The following is a 17,978-nucleotide window of genomic DNA, read 5'->3' on the forward strand; positions in this document are numbered from 1 at the left end:
GGAAACATATTTGTAATTTCTCTCGTGATTTTGGTATCACCAAAATCAATCCATTCTTCATACTTTCCTCAAAGATATGTTAGTAAAATTCATCACCGATCATACTTGACTCTTGCTTAAGATCCTTCAGTAGACCCTCAGTGCACATGAGGTGAAGTTAGCCCCTTGGCAGGGTATATGCACAAAAGACTATATCTTTCAAATCTCAGTCTCTGCCATGCCTCTCCTTTCCAGAAACCACAAACCACTTGCAGTTCTCACAGATAGGCCTAGCTCTTTGAGAACAGATAGGACAAGCTTCATATATTCTGCATGTGCTAACCACGGCCTATAATGAACATACCTCCTCTGGCAAACCATAACTGATTTGTAATGTGACTCCCTTATCCAACATGACTTTTCAGCTTAAATGACAACTTCTCTGTGAATTCTTCCATGTCTCCTCATTTAATAAGCTTCTACACTGTTCTGGGCACTTCTTAGGCCCCGGGATATGGGGTGAACAAGACATAGACCCCACCTTCATAGAGCCAAATGATAAGGTAATTATAATATAAAGTGACTAGTGCTGTGATAAGGGAAATACCAGGGTGGAGCCAAAATCCTATGCTATGCTTTCTGGAAGAAGTGTCATATAAGCGACACGAAGGGTAAAAGAATTGGAATAGAATAAGTAAGAAAGTGGTGGGCGGTGGACAGTGGAAAGTAGAGGGTGGTCATCCAGACAGAGGAAAAGAAACGTGCAAAAGTCAGGTGGCAAGAAGGCCTAGAAATGATGTGTGTCTTGCATGCACAATTAGGGCTGGAGGGTATAAGTAGCAAGACCATGGACACAGGCCAAATAATAAAGGGGCTTGCCCATTTATTGTTTGTTCATTTTCAACTTATTGTCATTACCATGTGGCAGTCTTTATGTTAGTGCTGGATTTATAATGTAAGCACACATGAAGGTGTCTCTGCTGTCACCAAGCTGACATTCTAGATAGGAATGAGTAACAACCGAAGGGGTGATGAGTACTATGAAAGATAAGGTAAGAATGCATAGCTGGTGAAAGGATTAAGTAACGATTGGTGATCCAATGACTAATATTTAGTTGAATCCTGAGAAATAAGTAGAATTATCAAAGGAAACTAGACGAAGAAGAGTATTCTAGGCAAAAAGAATGGCGTGTGCAAAGGCTTCGAGCTGAGAGTGGTATTTGGTCAATTCGAAAAGTGTGGGTAGTTGAAAAAAAGGGATAGATCAGGACCAGGTCACTAAGAGCCTTTTAAACTCTTGTAAATGCAATGTAAGCCATTCCAGGAATTGCCTTTATACTGTAGCTTACAGCTTGAAACTTGATTCCTGCCTCAACCTATCCATAAAAATCAATTCCAGGTGGATTGCAGCTCTAAATATGAAAGGCAAACAATAAATGATTAGAAAATCACTCAGGAGAATGTCTTTATGACCTGAAGATAAGCAAAGATTTCTCAATAAGACCCAGAAAACCCAAACAATAAAGAAAATGGATGACAAATTGCACTACATAAAAATTAAGAATTTCTCTTCATCAAGGGGCAAAACAAAGAAAAGGGAACCAAGAGTGGGAGATAATATTTAACAATAACACATATAACTGACAAGGGGCTCGGATTCAGAATATATAAGGAGTATCAATACAATCAACAAGAAAAATGCAGACAACTCATTAGAGAAATGGGCAAGAGCTTAAACAAGGATTTTACAAAAGAGAATATCCAAAAGCCAATAAGTAGCCCTGCACGGTGGCACATGCCAGTAATCCCAGCACTTTGGGAGGCTGAGGTGGGCAGATCACTTGAGGTCAGGAGTCTGAGACCAGCCTGGTCAACACGGTGAAACTCTGTCTCTACTGAAACAACAAAAGTTAGCCGGGCATGGTGGTGCACGCCTGTAATCCTAGCTACTCAGGAGACTGAGGCAGGAGAATAGCTTGAACCTGGGAGGTGGAGGTTGCAGTGAGCTGAGATTGCGCCACTGCACTCCAGCCTGGGCGACAGAGTGAGACTCCATCTCAAAGAAAAAAAAAAAAAAAGCCAATAAACATATGAAAATATGTTCAAACTCAGTGGCAACCAGGGAAACACTGATTCCTGCTGTTCCTTCCAAAGTTCCACGGTTTTTCTTAAATAAATACTTCTCAGTTTATCAGGGCACTGAAATGACTGTTTTGACCTTTTTTTTTTTTTTTTTTTTTCCAGTTTTATTACTGCTTTCTAGAAAGGATTTTCTGAGCTTCTCACTTGGCCATTCTAGAAGTCCTTATCCCTATCTTAAAGGTGGGGACATCAGGCTGGAGAGGTTGTATATCTTGCCTAAGCCCATATGGCCAGGTACTGGTATAGCTAGGATTGGTAGCCTCAATCTTAGCTGCACCCATACATCCAAGATGTGTACATCTTGGAGCTCTAGTGCTCCAGTTATTCTTGGGCAACAAAAGTTACTTAGAGGTATGGATTCATTCCATCAAATCATTTAGAAATTACTTCATACATTTTTTTCACAGATGAAAATATTTCATAGTGATTTTTTCCTGTTTTGAGTCCCAGCGCCTTGTTAGGAAAAGAAGAGAGAATCTGCCAATATGTGACATTTTATACCCAGTTAGATGAAGCTATAGTAAGTGGAAAGTGGTTAGTTTTATTTTCGCTACACCAAAATCTTTTAATATGAGAATGTCTTGGAGTCTATTTAGTGCTTTTACTAACAATCCACTGCAAATTTCCTCAAAAAGAAAATGAAATATGTGATAAAAATTAACACAGTTTGGATTATTTTTGTAATACAGTTTCAAACACTCATTTTATTACCATAAGACTAACCCAAACATAGGAATAAGCATAGAATGCATGCTAAACTGTGTTTTTCTCTGTGGTATGGAATGATGATTTCATACTCCTATGTCCGCAGTTTCTTTTGCGCTGGGTATTTCCACTGTTAATAGAGGAAATTATAGTTACCTGAAACAGACACTGACCTCTGTTGTCTCCAGGATGACGCTCTCCGAAGAGAAGGATTCTATAGTGATTGTCTCGGTCGCAGATGTATGTATACAAAATAAGGAGCTCTCCTTACTCTCACCCTATGGTCTCCAAATTCCCTTCCTCAATGGTAATATTCATTGTACCATGTTGAAAATTGTTTTCTTAATTTTAAAAAACAACCCATCGATGCCTTTTTTGGATCCCAGACAATATACTTAATACTTCTTCAATACTGTTGAGAAGGAATTAAATATGTAAATCTAAAAGGAAAACATAATGGCTTCATGTGGGAAATAGAAGATTGCTAAATTTGAATTGCATTTAATATAGAATCCCTGCCTACTATGTGGCTCAGAAGTTATATTTACAAACAAAATTAAAATTATTAAAATCGATGCTAGTAATACAGTGTGCCCAGTCCAATAAGAGGTTCGTATATGAATCAAGAGATAGTTTGTATTAAGTAACAACAGCTATGATTAGAGACTTCCTTATGCTTGAGAGATGGTAGATGATTTTTATAGACATTTATAACCTGTGTTACATCCCTGTGAAGTAAGTATTACTGTCCTGATTTTAGGGATAATGGACCTAGAGCTTAAAGAAGGTAAGTAACTTGCGCAGTAATTAATAGAGCAGATTCAAGCCTAGGTCTCTTTAATGGCTCCAGAGATTTCCACTTTGTTCCTAACACCATTTAAAAGTATAAAGTACTGTGTGAACATCAGCACCATAAGACTTTTTGGAGAGAAATTTGGCAACCTGTGTTAAATTTAAATGTGTATATACTTTATCTCAGAAATTCAAATTCTGGGAACTTATCCTAAGGAAATAATCAGGCAAGTGTATAAAAACAGGAAAAATGGTTGGGATTCATGCCTGTAATCCAAGCACTTTGGGGTGCTGAGGCAGGAAGATCACTTGAGCTCAGGAGTCTGAAATCAGCCTGGGCAACATAGCGAGATCTCCATCTCTACTGAAAAAAAAAAATAATAACTAGATGTGATAGTGTGCAACTGTAGTCCCAGCTACTTGGGAGGTTGCAGCAGGAGAATCATTTGAGCCCAGGAGATAGAGCCTGTAGTCAGCTGTGATTGCACCACTGCACTCCAGCCTGGGCTACAGAGCGAGACCCTGTCTCAAAAAACAAACAAACAAAAACCCAGTAAAAATATGGCAGTATAGTATGGAAGTTGAGAACAGACTCTGGATTTAGATGACCAAGGTTAAAATGCCAGCTTCTCTACTACCCAACCAGTGAACTTGAGCAACTTACTTAACTTCTCTATGACTCACTTTCCTTTATCCCTAAAATTTTGATAATCATATTGCCTATATCATAAGGTTGTTGGGGGATGAAATTAGCTAATATATTGAAAGTACTTAGAATGATGTGTGGCACAGAGTAAGTGCTCAATACATAATTATTTCAAGGATTTTCAGTGCACCCTTGTGTTATGAAAGCATAATATTAGAAACAACCAAAATATCTACCCATAAGAGGCTGATAAAATACCTTGTTATATATCTCTACAATGTAATACTCTGTAGGCATTGAAAGAAGAATGAATATCTATACTCACTGATATAAAGTGATGTTCATGTCCTATTGTTAAGTGAAGAAAAGCTGTAAAGCATCATGTTTAGCATAATGTTATCTATATAAAATAGGAATGAAGGAAGGAAGGAAAAGATGGAGGGCGGGGAAAAATATACAGAAACAAATGAAACATGCGAAGAAAACGGAAAATGAGCAAACTTTGGAATAATGTAAATGTATCATTAATATAAATAATGGTTATCTCTAAATGCTGGGATTAAGAGGAATCTTTGTTGTCTCCTCTTTATTCTTTTTGCTATTGCTTGAATTTTCTGTAATAAAGATGTCTTTGAATGCAGAAAAAACTCTAAACAAAACAAGCAATAGAGGAACTATTAGAAAAATAGAAATGAAAGATTCAAGTCATTGCATCCAGGTTTAATTTATTAATAGTAAAAGAAAGCATGCACATAATCTCCAAAATGTTTCATCCTATTTCCTTATTTTATATATTAGAATATTTATTTCTTTGCTGTTAGGACAACACATGTCTGTCTAAAATGTTCAGATTTGTTTAATAAAACATTGGAGGAAGATTTTTAAATGGAATATAAAATGCTTACAAAATATGACTTTGATGCTGTGTTTAAAATATAATATGTTTCAGTGTGTGACAAATAGCCAGTGATTCAATTTATGGTTAAGAGCCTCCAGTACTATAATAGATTTATCTACATCGTTATCTACATCGTGTCTGATATTTTTAAACAAGAAACTTGAGTACATACATCCAGAGTTGCCTTTCAGAGTACTCGGATTCAACAATAGAACTGTCATGGTTGAAAATATTTTCAAAATTTTGTATTGGAAATGCTTATGGGCCCTGAGGCTACATCTTATAAATGCCATGTTACTTTTTAAAAAATTATCCCAAGAGGGTAAACCATCAAAAGCTTTTTGCAGGAGTCTGTCATCTAATCTAGCACACTGTTCAATGAAGAGCAGGCCCACAAAGTTTATTGTCAGGAAGGTAAATGGGAATCAAGCTGAGTAATACTGTCTGGAGAAATATGATGTAATTTTGAAGTAAGCTTATTGTCATTTAATACTGACGAAAGGAAGAGTAGTTTTCCAAAAGAGTAGTTCTTTGAAATAAGCCATTCATAGATGACCATTTTTAGACCAAAACATCTTTAGATATATAATATTTTATGTAATCTTATATATCTAAAGGGTATATAATTTTAAGGGTAAGCTTTTAAGGGTAAATTTTGGATTGTAATATTTCACATTGTGGCAAAGGGAAAAGAATGAAATATTTCCTGTATTCAAGTCAAATTTTTTTGAGAACATGGATATTTTTAAATCTTTTAATAGAAAGTAAAAACACTAAAATTATTAGTATGTAATAACATTTCACACACAAATTAGATTTATATGTAGCAAAAAAGTTGTATTAATAGAACTATGAGACATGCTTAGTATCAGTAAAATATTGTTTCTCATTTTTAGAGTAATGAAGATTATTTACATTCTGTTGTTAAAATGATTACAAGAAAGTAAGTACTGTCTGATATATTTTTAAATTAGCCACTTTCACTTTTCTGTCTTTTTTTCTGTCCAATTGTATAATTATTTTCTTAGTGATCATATTCCTTTTAATGAGTATAGCTGTGCAGAAAGAACCTGTAGTCCTTTCTAAGCTGTAATGAAGTATGGCTTAATGGTTTTCCCCAATTTTGCTGGATATCTACCAATTAGAATTTATATTTTTCATGTTATACTGTTTATCCTGCATGATAACCATTGGTATGAGAGAAGCCTATTGAGTTATTTTTAAAACACTCCTGTATCCTTTACTGTATGAAGTTACTTCACCACTTCTGCTTATAATCTTTAGCTGTAAGCAGCCGAAACACATATGGATTAACCAATATGAAACAAGATGCTGTGGAATGGACCCTGCCTCCCAAATCCTATGTTCAAATGGGTGATGCAACTTGAAAAAGAAACAAAAAGAAAGGGGGGGGAGAGAGAGAGAGAGAGAGAGAGAGAGAGAGAGAGAGAGAGAGAGAAGGAAGGGAGGGAGGGAGGGAGGGAGGGAGGAGAAAGGAAAGGAAAAGGAGGGCCAGGCATGGCGATTCACACCTGTAAGGCCAGCACTTTGAGAGGCCGAGGTGGGTGGATTGCTTGAGCCTAGGAGTTCGAGATCAGCCTGGGCAACATGGCCAAACCCCGTCTCTACTAAAACAAATAGCCCCCAAAATTAGCCGAGCCCTGTGGTGTGCACCTGTAGTCCCAGCTACTAGGGAGGCTGAGGTGGAAGGATTGCCAGTGCCTGGGAGATGGAGGCTTCAGTGAGCCAAGATCATGCCACTGCACTCCTGCCTGACAGAGTGAGACCCTGTGTCAAAAAAAAAATTATAAAATAAAGAAAGGAAGGAAGAGGCTAGCATTGTCCCAGTGGTAATGGGGAATAAATATGACAACATGTAGAGGAAGAAGTATTTAACTCTACCTGCAAATATTAAGAAGGACTTTCCTGAGAAGGTAATAACTGAGCAGAGTCTGAAGGAATAAGTAGACATTCTTCAGGAAGACAGGGGAAAAAGGTCATGCCTGATAAATAGAATTGCTGGGGAAGACAGACAGATCAAAGAAGGAGCATGCTAGACTTTTGAACATGAAAGTCTATTTTGGAAATGGGTATTTGGAGTTAAGGCGGAAGGACTGGTGGGAGATAAGGCAAGGGCTGATGACGTCACGAAGGGCCTGTGCACCATGCTAAGGAATATGCACTCTGTGCTGTAGACCAGGGCTGCAAATGTGGCCTTCAGGCTGAATCTGGCTGACAGGCACGTGCACGTGTTTCGTTTAGCCAGTAAAGTGTTTTGCTTGTTTTATTTTTTCTCACCAAATAGCTCTAGTGTCTGAGGCAGTTAGTTGTTCTAGTCAAAACGATTCCAGCTAATAAGTGTAGAATGAATGGAATTGGAGAATCACCGTTTTGAAGCGCAGCCTTAAGTCAGAGGGTGGGGGGAACTTTACGAGGAAGTTATGCCTCTCAGTGTCCGCACAGGAAAACTCCTGGTCGTTCAACTAGAGGAAACAGGGAATTTCACACAAACAATTGGTCAAAACAAGTTTCAGAGGACTGAGAGTGCGGAAGGGAGAAGAAAGAGCACAGAGCAGCGTGAAGGAGAGGGCGTTAAGCCCGGGGATCAGAGGCTCTGGAGGTCGGCCTCCTCAGCAGCTGGAACCTCCGCCGCCGCGGGAGCTGAAAGAGGAGGAGCGTCCTCGGCTTCTACTGCCTTCCAGTCTCTTGTCACTTACTGCTTCCCGCAGGCAGAGGCCAACCGGTACCCCGCTAGCAAGGGCGCCCCGCAGGTCAGGACGCACTGCGGAGCAGAGGGGTGCGACGTGCAGTGTGAGCTGAGAATAGCCAGGGATCAGGGACCCCACCCTCACCTCCAGCAGCTCGGGGTCGCTGAAAGTCTGGCGACGAAAATGATGCCAAGAAAGAACTATTGAAAGTTATTCTCCCGACTTAAGCAAAACAACAAAACAAAACAAAAAACCCTGAATGCAATCAAACCTTAGGAGCTGAATTCCAGTTTACGGGATACACAGCAATTAAAGGAAGCCATCTGGGGCAAAACAATCAAGATATGGGACCTTCTGTAGGAAACTGATCCAGATTCTTTAAAAAGTGGAATGGGGATGGGGGAAGAAAGAAAAATGAAGGTTACCGGTCTAGATAATAAATTTTAAAAAGAAATAGGGATAATCAATTACAATGAGCGACCTTGTTTGGGTACTTGTTTGAGCACCTACTCCCCAAAAATAGGCACTGTTTAGACGGCTGGGGACATTCGAAAATTGACTAAGTATTACGTGATGTTAAACAATCATTTATAGTTTTGCAAAGTGTGAATATTGGCATTGTAGTTATCTAAATAAATGTCCTTTTTAATATTCACACTGAAGAAAGTAAGGGCGAAATGATATTCAGCACTTGTTTTAAAATAAGCAAAAAAGGGGCAGCTGCATAGATGAAACAAACATGGCAGAAAATTAATGCTTATTGAAGGAAACTGATATGGGGTTCATTATATTTCTATTTTTGTGGATGTTTGGTAGTTTTTGTAATACATATTTAAAGAATTGAATGTAGACTATTCTCAGTAAGTTCAACTGATAGGAAGAAAAGTCAAAGCACACTGTCTTGAGGGAGACAAATACTGTTTGGGAGGTTTTGAGATGGAAGCACCTGGAGTTTTTACTTGTGCTGTAGTAGAGAGAGGAGGGGCTGATGAAGCAAGGCAGGAGGGAACTGGAGACTCAGGCAGAGGGAGCTTTAGACAGGACTGAGACCAAAGAGGAGATGAGAGCAGGTGAAAGAGTAGAAAAATTAATTTGTTGGGGAAAAGACAGTGTAATCACCTTAAAATTCCTTTTTTAAAGATTTCTCTTTTCCCTGTGAAGGAGGTAAGTCCCTGTGTTGAGAAGGAAGGATTTGTTGACAGTGAAGGAACTTACGGTAGTGAAGGCTTGAAATAGGTGATTTATGTGAAGGGAGAGGGATTAAATAAAGACTAAATAAAACACCATACACATCTAGTATTTCCCCTGAAAGACTCCCGAGGAAAAAAGTTACCTTATACTTGAACCCTTAAAAATCTTCTCCTAGTCAAGGATGCCTTCTCAGTTATTTTGCTTTATTCTGAATAATAAACTACTATTTAGAGAAGACACATTATCCTGAAGTGGCCTCAATCTATGCTAGTTTGGTATTCTTATAGGAGACTCCTGACATAATCAATTAAAAAGAAGCAAAGGTGTAAAACGATTCCTGGGTATATGACTACATCATTGTAAGCCTTTTGAAGATCACTTAAAAAAATTAGAGTATGTGGTTACTTGTAAAGATCTCCAATGAAAACGTTACCTAATGTATGAGAATACTTCTGATTTGCTACAAAATTTTCAGAGACAATGTCACTGGTTTTAGAAATTGCTGTATTGTAATTAGAATTGAAAATCAAGGATACTGGAAAACTATGTCAGGTGATTCAAAAAGTTATTCTAGTGGTGATAATTATATTGATAATACCAATGCAGAATAAACAGTTGGAATAAAATTATTTTTGTGAAAGTAGAATAAAGCAATAATTTAAAATTAACACATTAGTGAATATTCAATTTAAAACATTATCTAAGATAATATAGACATATAACTTTTAAATTTACGTGTCTCAACTTTTGCCTATTTAATTTAGCTAAAAACCCTTTTCCTAGATCTTCTCATTAGGGTAATGAGAGATTGTTCTATGTTTGGATTAGTCCTAAATTGAAAATATAATTTTTAAAGGACCCATCTATGTTTGTATATAACCTTATATGAAACTGTATATAACTATGTACTTTACATAAACCTATAGAGTTGTAAGATTTCTACTCTTGTATGACTATAAGGTAAAATCATTCATTTTCAATGGCAACAACCTAGAGTTACATTATTTTCTCCAGTCATTGGAAACTAGCAATTCCCATGTAATTAAGTCAAGGGCTTTTGATGCTGTATGTAAATAACCTAACAAGCTATAAAAGTTTTAGAGTCCTAGAAAGGTGTCAACACACAAAATTTCCAGTATCTTGCTTAAAACAAATGAATAAAACCAAGACTGGAATCTTTCTGTCCATCGTGACTGGGAAATTATATCATCAAAGTAGAAATTGTTGTATCTTTTGGTGCTTTTTGGACTTTGGATGGAATTTTCTAGAGATCAAAATTCGTGTATTTCTGTAATCTAAACTTTTTGATGATTGTGTATGCTGCAACTTGATGTTATTTCCCTTTACCACTACTAAATTGCTGCACGAGATCTTGTAGTTTAAAGTTACACAAATTCATTTGAAAATTTAGATATCATGTTACTAACTTTTACCACAAAACAACCAACCAAACTCTCCATTCTTTTTTTCCATACCAGTATTTTCTATTCCCCAAGGAACATATTAGAATTCATTTTTTAAAAACCTTTTCATTTGATATATCATAAAATCAGAGGGCAGCCGGTAAGACTTTGATCCCTTTCACTCCTCCACTTACACTCCCACCAAAATAAATGACCGGAAACTTTTCCACTAATGTATAGAGCCTGGAAGAATTCCAGCATGTATTTTGAACAGTTCTTTCCCCCCAAAGTTTTTAAGTTGCTATTCCAGTTTTACAGATGAGGAAATTAAAGATAGAAAAAATAAATTACTTGCTCGAAGTTAGGAAGTAAAAGAAGCAAAATTGGCACAGAGACTTTTCTAGGTCTAATACCCGTATATTATCTCTAGCACAGTATGCTACTCCAACCCCATTTTCATGATACATACCCATTATAAAACATGAGCTTTCTTCCATTTGTGTTTGTGTGTCTTTATACGTGCTCAGGCAATCCTTGATTTGCAAGATAGCGTGGCCATAAAAATGATTGTGCAGGTTTAAACCATGCAAGCCAATATTAACAATGGGGAAAAAATCACAATTGTTCCATGACATTTAAACATGTGTTAAAACATTACTCTCTGTCAACTATAAATACATAGAAAACTTTAAAATATTGTTAAGCTAATTTATTACACTGTAATTTAAAACATTAAAATTATTGAGTATTAAAGTATTTTATTTCTTTTAAAAATTTTATCGAGTCATTTAAATTGTCCTTGCCTTTTTCTTATCATAGAACTTAAAACACTGAGCAAATGTCTTTTCTATGCTTCAGCAAATTGTTATATTCCTTTCTAAGTTTGGATCAGTTACAGCATTTTATCATTTGCGTTTTCAGTGTCATGAAATATCTCTGAGAGTTCCTTTAATGTGAAGTTTTTCAGCAGCATCATTTCCTATGTGACATAATTTCACCACAACCATTTTTCTTATTTGTCATTTAAGTTCACCTTCACTAAGTTCCCTATGTTGCATCTCTAGAGTCTCTCAGAAAGAGGAGGTGTCAACGTTCCCGTGATCAGCTCTTTTATAGCACATCCAAATTCACTTCCAGCATTCACTTTCTGCACTTTCATCTGTCAGCCACTTCCCTCTTTGGATTACCTACTTTTGTTAAATATCATGTAGGCCTATCACTGGGAGGCAAGGCAAGGCAACCACATGTTTTGCTGTCAACAAGTGAACTAAATAGCAGATGTACAGAGACCAGTCACCAAAAGACTTTGAAAGAAGTGATCCAATTAGTCACTAAGGATGATGTGCATCTGCTATTTATATAGTGATTTGTGCACTAAAGAGCTAGCAGTGAAGTTTGTACTTTACACAATTATTCACAATATATCATGACTACAGTGTTGTTGCGGGAGACTGGTGTTATTTAACTAAAACACAGTAACTGAAATTTATGCATTCAGAATTGTGCAAAGCAAGGACTGCCTATTTTGCACATAATGGAGATTACGCATATAAAATTGTAACCTTTTAAATTTTTTACATAGTACAAAATAAACATTTCCTTGAACTTTTAACATGTTAATGAATAATGTAATGCCTAAATTCCAATCTCATTTAAAATCACATTATCTCTAAAGGAAGACCATTTAAAATTTTCTAGTTGGTTTCCCATCCTTTACCTTGATGGTACAAGATTTATATTGGAATTTTTGTGAATCATATTTTATGTAGTTTAGTGATGTCCTTGTTGGTCTCTCAACATTAACGTTTAAAAACAAAGATGCTAAAGAGTATACATAGTCCTCCAATGAGTTGTGGACGAGAGTCTGACTGAATCCTTGCTTGCTGTGATAATCTAGTCTCAGGAGCCACGTTGCTATTCAGTGGGACTCTTACTCAATTCAAAATTATGCATTTAAAAATGATCTAATGTTCTTGCTGTCTTGCAGTGACTGTGTTATCACAACCCATGAGCTTCGTTGTTTCAAATGTCACAGTACACATCTGACTGGAAACTTTAAAAAGTCAAAGTACCTGTAATTTTTATAAGAAGAAACTGATTTTACGTTGTGTATTTTAATATGTCTGTTATTAATTTATAGAAAACATCCTTTGGCTAGTTTTATGATACTGGTATCATGTATCAACATGTGATATAATTCAAATCAAATACTATGTAAACATGCATAAGAAAATTATTTTTAAATATATTATTCTGGAAAATTAAATATTCAATTATAAGTCTGCATTTACTTCTATTTATAGATTCAAAAGGCAAGTGAGGTCTGGATCCTTAGAGGTCATTTCAATACCTGCCTTTTTATACTCAAGTATGTTAAATGCCAAGCACTTAGCTGAGGCCTCACAAAAATTAGCCAGGTATGTCATATTAGAAAATAGTAGCCTTAAATAACTAATTTCATCTGATAAAATCTTGGAATCAGCTCATACTAGAAACTATTTAAGACACAGTGGTGATCTGGAGCTGGCTCCTACTGGCTTGCAAGACCCAATTATGTGCATCACTTCCCAACTCTGTGTTCAATAACATCGAGTTGATAGCATGAACCACAGTAGGAGTATTTACACCATGGAAATGGGCAAAGGCTACAAAGCAAGATGTCCATCCCTCCACCCCCAAGTCAGTTGTTAAATATTTACCAGCACACCACTGATGGTCTGTGTTCACGTTTATAGACGATAATTAGTAAGGCATAATGAGGAGGGGGGGAGCCTGTGATTATAAATCATTACAGCTGGATTCTAGTCCCAGCTGTTCTGTTTGCTGGTCATTATAGGCAGGTAGTTTCACCTTTTTTTCCCTTAGCTTTCCTAACTTTCTAGTGTATATAATGACACCTACATTGCATTATTGCAAGAGTCATTATGAGAATAAAATATATTTATGAAAGAATCTTAAAAAATTAAAAGCTCCATACACATACAAAGGATTATAATTTGGGGTATTAGTGTGGTAGGTATTATGGGAAATGTAATAATTTGGTCCCTCAAAACTTAATAAAGAAAAAGACATGCCAGAAATTAGAAAAAGGCCTTATCCCAGGAAACCGAATAGTCTTCTTTTGTTTTAAAATTATAAATAGTGTGTCAGAATCTAGTAATCTTTTAAGTGTTTTGTTTTGCTTTTAATTAGTGGTCCACATTATGCCCAGTTTTTAAAGTCACAAAGCTGGAAGTCATCCTGGATCCTTGTTTTTCCTTCAGCCTTTTATATCTCTGTCATTGTTTCTTTTTTAAAATCTCTCTACACATTATCCCTCTCATCCTCCTTCCATTGGCTTGGGTTTAGTTCAGGCCTTCACCATTACAGAGTCCCTAATCCTAGCCTAACCTAGCCTCTCTTACAATCCATTCTTCATGCTATACCCAGAGGAATATTTTCTCATATGAGATCAAGTCCAAAGTTTCCCACATATCATAAAATGTCATTCATGATCTGGTCTCTGCCAACCTTGCAATCATCAACTTTTTTCTGTCAGCTCTCTGTGCCCTAAAATTAAGTGGCATGCTCTTCTACCCTTTCCACATCTTTGAAAACTTACTGTAAGATAGCCAACATTGTTGATATCTTCATATAGCACTTATCCAATTGTTGTAATTTTATTATTTTTATTATTATTATTACTATTTTCATAGGAGGTTATGAGACTCAGAAGGGCAAGAATAACTTTGGGTACTGCTCTTTGTATATTCAGGACCTGGCCTGGTATCTAGCTTTGTATGAGAATAAAGTTTCTTTGGGTGAATTTATATCCAGGCAGCCCTATGAGCAGGGATGAGCTCTTGCCCCAGGCTACAAGCCTCCCCACTAAGAAAGCAAGCAGGGCTCTCATGCCTCACCCTTCCCTGCCTGCCCACACCTTTGGCAGCAGCTTCTGTGCTCATATCTGCACTCCCCATTCACCCTGCCTCCAGATTATGCTCAAGAAAATTTGTGCTCAGTCAAAATTATTACAAAGTTCAGCTAGGAATTTCCTTCACCCTGTGGCCCATCCCCAATTCCACTGGCTGCCTTCCCTTCCCCAAGGAACTCTGTGAGATAAGGCCAGGAATGACGTCCCTGGTCTGGAGCTGGGGACCAGGAGTGCCTACAGGGCTCTTCCCACTGCTTCTACTTTTATATTTCTCTTGGCTCCCTAAATCCATTTCAGCTCTACTAGAGTAAGGTTAAATCCTTCTCCTGTGATCTGGATTTTCAGGTTCCCCAGTGGGGATGTGTGTATGGAGGCCAACATTTCCCCCCTTACACTTTGGGAACTCGCAGTTTTTCTGCCATCTCACGGAGTTTGCAGTGTCAAGTCAGTTCTTTCAAAGGGTTTGTGAATTCTTTAGGTTTTCCTGGTATGTTCCTGCAGTGTTTCCTGGAGCAAACGTTCACAATGTGCGTCTCCAGGCACTGTTCTGCCTGGCCAAGCAGGAGATGCACATTAGTCCTGTCTCCTATCTGCCATTTTTTTCTGTAATTCTCTAATTCTTTTCAGTTATCATTCAAAATATTTGACTCCCTAGAGTTCAAATTGCCCCAAATCTGGCCACAATCAATCAGCTGGAGAGTAGTAATTCATATAATTACTCCATTCCCTAGGATTGGGAGAGTTGGGGCAATGTGTGGCCAAACATAAAGTCAACTTGTGAAGGGAGTTACATTGGGTTTCTTCAAGAGGCCATGAAGAGTTCCAGAGGCTTGTGGAGACTACTTTCAAAATAAAAACAAAAAAAGCAACCTTTCCCTTCCAAGTAAACCGAGGGATAAGACTTAGGGGAAATGGTTTAAAGACCCATAGAAAGGAATATTAATACTCTGTAGCAGATAGTTAACCCTAAGAATTGGGGAGAAAACTCTTGGATGATAGAATCAATAAAGAAAGCTATTAGGAGAGACACTGAAAAAAAGAGTAAAGTTTCTTTATACTTTCATTTAAACAAGACCTAAAATCAGAAAGAATATTAACACTATTATCTAGATCAAAACTTACCTAGATAAAAATGTAAAACAAATGGGTTGTGCTTATCCTCATTTAGCAATGATAGACACTATTCGTTGAATAAAGATGGAAAACTTTTTAGTATAAGTATATTCAATTTTACTTAATTGAAATTAATTAAGTAAAATTAATTACTTAATTGTAGCTAGTACTCTGTTAGTAAATTGCCAAAGAGTTTTTAATTACTATTATTATAAATAAAAATTAAATAATAATGACAAATATTAACAGATCTTATTGATTACCTTTAGTTGGCGAATAAAGCAAGTATTGGATTTTTGCATTTTGATGCTGTATGCCCAACCCAAGGCCAAGTATTATTTACAGGTAAGAAATTGGGGTGTGTATGTGTGTGTGTGTATATATGTGTGTGTGTGTATATATACATACCGTGAACCTAGTAAGAATATTCACGTATAATCAATTTTATATATATATACACACACACACATATATATGTACACACCAATTATATCTGTAGATAGATATAATTTAAATTGAAAGTGTTACTTTCTCCCTCCTTCCTATAATTTCTTCTTCCTCATTGTGTTCCTCCACCATACTTTATGCTTAGAAAATAGAAAATACTCACTGTAATAAAAAGGCAAAGGAAGTTTAAAATCGATTATATATGAATATTCTTACTAGGTTCACGGTTATAGAGAAAATTATAGTTACCTGAAGCAAACTGAAAAGAAAATCTCAAAAAAAAAAGAAATTGTAGCGCCTGTATTTATTTCTTGGCTTACAATTTTACTAGATTAAGCAAATGCCTTTTGAGCATTTGTCAGACATTGTATATACACGTATCATTGCTACCCTAAATTTACTCATACTTTATGAGTAACACAGTTCTCAGTGTCTTACTGTATTTGTAAAAGTGAATCAATTATATATAGTTTGTACCTTCTAAATCCTTGTACATGGTTAAATAATAATGTTGTGTTTCTAAATAGTAAGTATGGACCTCGCTACATAGACAATGTGCACTTATTGGAAGAATTTGCAGAAGAGAGTTCTAGACTAGAGAGAAAGTTAGAGAAAGGCCTAAAGCAAGGTCTTTTCTTTTATCGGAATTTAAAAAAAAAAAGGTCCCTTTTGATTCCTAGTTAGTGGCAATGTCATGAAAACACAAGATCCGGCCAAGGTACTCTTCCCAATTTGAAACACCACAGTTCTATTCTGTGTCCTCATAGTGTGCCTGAGGACGGCCACATTTTTCTTTATTACTTATGAGGCTCTCTTCGTCTACAGATTATGCATAATATATATTAAATAAAAAAGAAAGCTCATTTCCATTGCCCTCTCTTTCTTATGGAGGATATTTTTAGGCTTACCCCATGACTCTAACCAGCTAGTTGTGGAGTTATGGGTGAGACAGCTGGTTGCTTTTTGTCTTCTCTTTGCTGGGAACTACTTTGTCAGTCACAATATCTGGAGCTAGAATGTGGCACCTTTCATCAGGAGCATGAAGCTCCTTCGTCTTAGCTATGGGCTCAATGTTCGCATCTCTCCCAAAGCCTCCCAACGTTTCATTTTTGTTTTGTTTTGTTCTTGAGACAATGTCTTGCTCTGTCGCCCAGGTCGGAGTGAAGTGGCACAATCATGGCTCACTGAAGCCTTAAGTAGCTGGGACTACAGGTGCACATCACCACACTTGACTAATTTTTTGTAGTTTTTACATAGGCAGGGTTTAGACATGTTGCCCAGGCTGGTCTGGAACTCCTGGGCTCAAGCAATCTGCCTGCCTCAGCCTCCCAAAGTGCCAGGACTATAGGCGTGAGCCACAGCTCCTGGCCTCCCTCCCAAAATTAATATGTTAAAATTCTTACCCCCAAGGTGATGGTATTTGGAAGTGGAGCCTGTGGGAGGCAATTAGATTATGCAGGCAGAGCCTCATAAATGGGATTAGTGCCCTTGTAAAAGAGACCTCAGAGAGCTAGCTGGCCCCTTTTACTGTGTGGGGATACAGTGGAAGCCATCATGTATGAGGAATGGGCCCTCAGCAGACATAAGCCTGCTAGCACCTTGTTCTTGGCCTTCCCAGGCTCCAGGACTGTTTGTTGTTTATAAACTACCCATTGTATGGTATCTTGTTATAACAGCTCAAATGGACTAAGACAGTTCTAAACTAGAAATTGAAGTATTTGTGAGGATGAAAGTGGATTTAGATAAAGAGACTCTTTCAAAGAGGGATTTAGATGGAATGTTTAGTATTTAGGAAAGAAACAGATAATTTCTTGTCTGGTTAATCTCAGAATCAAACATGGAGCAGAGTACGGTGTCTCATACCGGTAATCTCGGCACTTTAGGAGGCCAAGGCAGGAGGCTCACTTGAGCCCAGGAGTTGGGAGGCCAAGGCAGGAGAATTACTTGAGCCCAGGAATTCGAAACCAGCTTGGGCAACATGGTAAATCCCTATCTCTACAAATAATATAAAAATTAGGCAGGTGGCACGTGCCTGCAATCA

At 37.2% G+C, this 17,978-nt stretch overlaps 1 protein-coding gene across 10 annotated transcripts in view; it reads left to right on the plus strand.

Moving 5' to 3' along the window:
- LOC105493281 (MGAT4 family member D) overlaps positions 1-17,978 on the plus strand; it is a 51,583-nt gene that overhangs the window by 15,749 nt on the left and 17,856 nt on the right. For all 10 annotated transcript variants that reach the window (XM_011760815.3, XM_011760817.3, XM_011760818.3 and 7 more), the window contains 4 exons: positions 2,933-3,066; positions 6,059-6,105; positions 12,768-12,881; positions 15,760-15,835. In XM_011760815.3, the coding sequence (XP_011759117.1) occupies positions 2,933-3,066; positions 6,059-6,105; positions 12,768-12,881; positions 15,760-15,835 (371 nt within the window). The remainder of the gene's footprint in view (positions 1-2,932; positions 3,067-6,058; positions 6,106-12,767; positions 12,882-15,759; positions 15,836-17,978) is intronic.

The sequence above is a fragment of the Macaca nemestrina genome, chromosome 3 (genome assembly GCF_043159975.1).
Source record: "Macaca nemestrina isolate mMacNem1 chromosome 3, mMacNem.hap1, whole genome shotgun sequence".
Classification (NCBI taxonomy): domain Eukaryota; kingdom Metazoa; phylum Chordata; class Mammalia; order Primates; family Cercopithecidae; genus Macaca; species Macaca nemestrina.